This window comes from Nanorana parkeri, unplaced genomic scaffold (assembly GCF_000935625.1).
Source record: "Nanorana parkeri isolate BGI_ZX_2015 unplaced genomic scaffold, ASM93562v1 scaffold357, whole genome shotgun sequence".
In the NCBI taxonomy this organism is placed as follows: Eukaryota; Metazoa; Chordata; class Amphibia; order Anura; family Dicroglossidae; genus Nanorana; species Nanorana parkeri.
In genome coordinates, this window is record NW_017306625.1 from 839,834 (window position 1) to 845,317 (window position 5,484).

Sequence of the window (5,484 nt, forward strand, 5' to 3'; positions counted from 1 at the left end):
AGAAAGCCTGCCGTGATTGGCTCAGTGCTGAGCCAATCACGGCAGGCTTTGTATTAATGAATACAAAGCCTGTATTCATTAATACAAATCCTGCCGTGATTTACTCAGCGGAAGACGGAGGACACAGCGGGGATCGTGGACAAGGTAAGAGACTGTAATCCCGAGTGTGGCTCGGGGTTACCACTTATGGTACTGAAAATTAACCCCGAGCCGCACTCGGGAATACCGCCATGGAGGTTAGTGGGTGCATTTAAACAATATTTTGGGCTATACTCGTCTTATACGACGAGTATAGCCCAAAACCTATATTTTAACACAAAAAGTAGGGGGTTGTCTTATACGCCGAGTCGTCTTCTACGCCGGCAAATACGGTATATCCTTGTTTTTGACATTTACAAAACTTTATAAAACAGATTGGGTGTGTCGCATATGGTACATACAGTGATACAATTTTTCGTATTTTACATATTTCTTTACTTCCCATATTTGTTGTACTTTGATTGAGCTAAATCCAATATGGGTATTACTTAATTAGAGGTGTCAAGTAAGCCAATAAAAAAGTGGTGGGAGGAATTAGGAGATCTTTAATGATATACCGTACAAACTAAACTATCTAGATGTCAGCCTATCTGATTTTTTTAATGGTTAAAACAAGACATCCTTCTTCTGCATGGGCAGACCTCATTTTAGGCTTTTAAAGTCCCCCAGCTCTTGAACTCTAGCTTAGTGCAAAAACTAAGACTGTGTTCACTGATATTATACAGTTATATGCTAAGTGAATATTCTCTGCCAGTTTAGTAAAACAAACCCATTTTCTTCATTGAATAAGAGAGTTTGAATTTCTTGAAGCAGTAGATTTTAGCACCAGGACTTTTGTGCTGTTTTTTTGGTCCAGGAAGGAATAATGCTTGGTGCAGAGGATGCAGGCACAGAAGATATTAGTATGCAAACAATGGGTTACATTTACATAATGTTAGTTTTAGGGTTAAAGGGTGGGTTAATGTGAGGGAGGGCTTAGGGTAGGGCATCATTATCTGTGTCAGGAGCTCTGCATTGTTATCTACCATCAACTCTGAATGCAAATGCCCAAAACATTGGTAATAAAAAGTCTAATAGACTTTTTTTATTTACACATTTTCTTATTGTAACCATACCTAATTAATTGTTAAGAAGGTTTATCCATTAAAAAAAAAATCTAATTTTAAAAGAATAAGTCTCCCCTTTCAAACACAACTCTTGTATAAGGTCATAATGCTGACATATATTCAAGGACATCCTTAATATCCAGCTGAGCTAAAGCAGAATATGTATAATGTATTTATAAATGATTTCTCCCCTGATCATTGTTTGAATATGAGAATATGACACAAGACAATGACCTCTACTGAGTTTGAACATTTTTACATCTGCCCCATTACCTTTCCCATTAATACTGCAAAGCGAGCAGATGCCTTGTTGAGAGTCTTTCTAACTGGAATGTATACATGTTAAATGCAAATATGTAAATTTAAAAATAAATACATTTACTGCATTTATTGAATACTTTACTACAAGGCAGAATGTTTTAAACCACTACGGGATTACTTAGTAATGGTATTGCCTTATTTCTCTAACCAAGATTTCAGAATTAGATTTGGTCAGTTATATTTCAATAGATGAATGGTAATTTTTTTTTAATTTTTCAATATACAGCTGGCTAGAGCTATAGCGCTTCTTTTTTTTCCTCTTTTTTTCTTCATGTTCAATGTCTGCAAATGTTTACATCTCATTTTGCTTCTCAGATGCTAATAAATGTAGATAAAATTGCAAAGCACCAAAAATCAGTTGTTTTACTGCTTTCTCCGGGATACAACAACTGCATTAAAATCTATCCCCAAAAGAATTCTAAACTTATCCAAAGTGTGTGACAAGCCATGGGAAAGGATTAGAACTCATCTGGTTTTTACTGCTATCTAATGCTCTATTAGAGAGATTTCTCCTCACTTAGACTAATGTCACACTTTTGATAGATTAACAATCATATGGCTGACGAGAAATCACCAGGGGTAGGATCACTTTGGAAGACGTATGCGGTTAGTTAAACACTCACGTGCCTGGATGTGTCACTACCTTACTGGCTAAATGAGCAAGGCATTGTTCTCTAGCCAGCACCTTGGATTTTGAAGCATTTTCGGCATCAAGAAAGCAATGCCTTGATGCCAAATCTGGCAAGGAAGCAACAGATGGAGAGCAGTTGGGCTGTTCTCCCTGCATTTTGTAGTGAACCTGCCGAATTTTTCGCTTGTGATGTTAGCCTTACTGTCAGATTGGGGCATCTCTTTAGGTCACATGGGGGGCGGCCTGCCTACCACTCCCATATCCAGCCAGAGCATTCCAGGTTGATAAGGCCTAGGCAGGGATATGTGTAAGGGTCATACACATCTCCCCCTCCAGCTTATCTGAGCTAGACACTCTGGGCAGCATCCCACACAGCTCTTGGCAACCAGTAATGTCAGTGAGCTGGACAGGATGCTGGCCAGAGCTGGGTGTGCACTACCAGAATGCTGGCCAGAGCGCCATTAGGTTGCACCACCAGCACTCCCCCCGCCTTCCTGGACATGACCACCAGCGCTCAAAACCCACCCCCGGGAATGTGACCACCAGCACCAAGCACCAATTCCCCCTGCCTCAAGGGATGATTAAGTTAGGGACACCAATGAATTTATAGGGTAATGCACATGGCAGTTAAATAATGCTGGATTTATCAGCAGTAGCACTGCAGAACTAAATGACAGGTTTCTGTCTGGCTACTGTTTGTAACCAAACCAGGGAATCTGTCATTTAGTAGCACTACCCCTCTAAATGAACAATCCCCACCAGCCTCGAAGGCATGTGATTTGGTATGGTTCGCCGTGATCCCATTGACCAAATATAGTCATGATCATGATCATATTTGGTCAATGACATCATGTGATTCCTCAGCTGCTACCATCACAAAATGACAAGTATTGACTGATGCTTGTAAATAAATATTTAGCTGGAGGTAATGGTAGGCAAACTGGCCTGTTTGTTCTCCCATTCGCAATACTGTGGAAAGACTTTGTTTGGGTCAAACTAGTTTTCAACCACAACCTGAAACTCATCTTCCTAGTGCTTTTATATATACATTCCTTCTTATATTTACAAAGTTGAACAGTGGCTTTCCCCCTCAAACCTTCGATGCCTAGCAGTTGGTTTTAAGCATGATCAGCAGGTGACTTAATCAATAGCAAGGTGTAGGAATAAACAGGCCAGCCCTTAACTTTGTTAAGCAAAATTGATAATTGCATATCAGAGAGCCCTGGTTTACGGGAATTATGGTTCACTGCAACACTGCAACATTTATTAGATGGAATGTTTGCCTAGAAGATCCAATCAGATACTCTTGTTCTCCGGTTTTCATTTTCCAGGTGTGAATCTTAATAATGGATGCCTGGCCACACAGAAAAAACTGGGAGGTTTAAAACCCCTGTTAGTTTATTTTTTTTCTGTGCCTGCCCCAATAGAGAAATTACCCTTCACTTTCTGCCCCAGAGACAGAACAGGAAGTGAGTAGGAAGAAAAAAACCATTATGCTGATTATGTCTCAGCACACACTTTATTGTCTTACTGCATAATAGTCAGGGGTATTTCTATTCAATATTTTGCACAGTGATATATATACTCAACTGTGGATTTATTTAAAAAAAGGTGTTTTAATCTTTCATAGTTTAACAGGCTTTGGAAGCATCAAAATGTGTCATCATTTGATCTAAGGTGTACTGATTGCCAGTCATACTGAGACTGTTCCTAGAGTTCTGAAGTGCAGATATTCATATCCAGCAATCAAGTACAATTATGTGCTTCAGGCTGCAGAAACTTCCCCCCTTTTTTTTTTTCAGATGTAACGTCTTGCAGCAGTATTTCTGACAGGGAATGTTTTGTAGGTCGTCCTTTGTTGGTAGAATCTGATTAGATTATATACTCTCTGGAAGGTAATTGATAAACATAAGAGTCTCACAAATTAAATAATAAGGTTTTTTTTGCAGCTGAGAAAAGGCCCTCCTGTCCCTCCATTACCAAAGCTCACGCCATCAAAAGAACTGCAGCAGGAAAACATTATAAGCTTCTTTGAAGATAATTTTGTCCCTGAGATCAATGTGACAACTCCATCACAGGTTAGTAATACATAATAATGTACCTAATTTTAGGAACTGTTTTACAGTTTGTCAGAGCTACAAAATATTTTCTTAAAGCAAATTACAGTTTACTTCCACATCTGTTTTGACCCATTCATCAGTAATAGAGGTAATAAAAACCTTGCTAAGACCAAGCACTATTATATCCAGACCTTCAAAGGATATCTCAGAGCTGATATAATAAGATGGTGCCCCATGGGGGACATTTGACCTTATTCAATAAGACTTCCTAATTCATAGGCTCCATTTACACTTGCCAATGGGGCCTATTGGGTGAGTCCTCTGAAACTGCTTCATAAGACTCATGCGATCAGCAGCCATTCATGGCTGTTTCCATGTAATTGGACATATTGCAATTACCTGCGAACAATTGCCTATGGACACAAACATTTTAAGTGTAGAGGAACTAAAGTTTATTTTATTGTCAGAAATACACAATGAATTCAGATTTGTTACAGTAATTTAAATAATTAACAATCTGTATTTAATCCTTAGAAAGAGTGCTGTGAAAGCAGAACTGTGGCCAGACTATGGACATTCAAATATTTACATATTCTTAAAAAGCAGTAAAGAGGTTCGAAATGTAAACCTTCACTGACCTATGTAATTACAGCCACTGTCAAGCAACTTATCCTCAAAGATTAAATAGAAGCAGGAAAGTCATTCAATTTGGGACTTGCTCTCTATTTACTATCTCTCTATTTATATTAGATATTAAAACACTGCCTAAATCACTGCTGGATAGTGATGAGCAAGCTGGCCTGTGCTGTGTCGCTTGGACATTTGCCCAACCGTGGCAGCAATGCAGGTTTGGTGAATAGCTAAACCTACCGAACCCAGCAACCAAAGATGATGTGCGGCTTGTATAATGAGATTGGTTGTTAAAACACTGGTGCCTCTAATAGATGGCGAGAATATGGGTTGTGCAAGGGTTGGGACATGCCATAGTGGTATATATATGCATGTAAAATTTTGTATGCAGAAATTGACATTGCTAGGTTGTGGTTTACATGTCTGATAGCATCATTGTAACCATGAGATGTATACATGAGAATTGTAATTGTCTTGTTATTGTCTTTTTGTATTTGATTTACTTTATCCATCTGTTGGTGGAATAAAAATTAATAAAGAAATGTTTTTAAAAAAAAACACTGGTGCCTCATAGCATTATAGGTCGTTATCATGGGCCTACCTGTATCCTACAAAAGAAAAAGAGTGTATTGAGTGCACTCAGATAAACAGGTGATTCGGAGAAGGTCTGTTCCGGAGCGGGTGGCCCGGGGGGGGG

General features: G+C 38.9%; 1 protein-coding gene across 1 annotated transcript in view; it reads left to right on the forward strand.

Annotated features, from left to right (window-relative positions):
• The window catches only part of AMPH (amphiphysin), a 171,884-nt gene that overhangs the window by 128,080 nt on the left and 38,320 nt on the right, over positions 1–5,484 (forward strand). Inside the window, exon 11 of the mRNA XM_018558778.1 lies at positions 4,047–4,175. Within this exon, the coding sequence (XP_018414280.1) occupies positions 4,047–4,175 (129 nt within the window). The remainder of the gene's footprint in view (positions 1–4,046; positions 4,176–5,484) is intronic.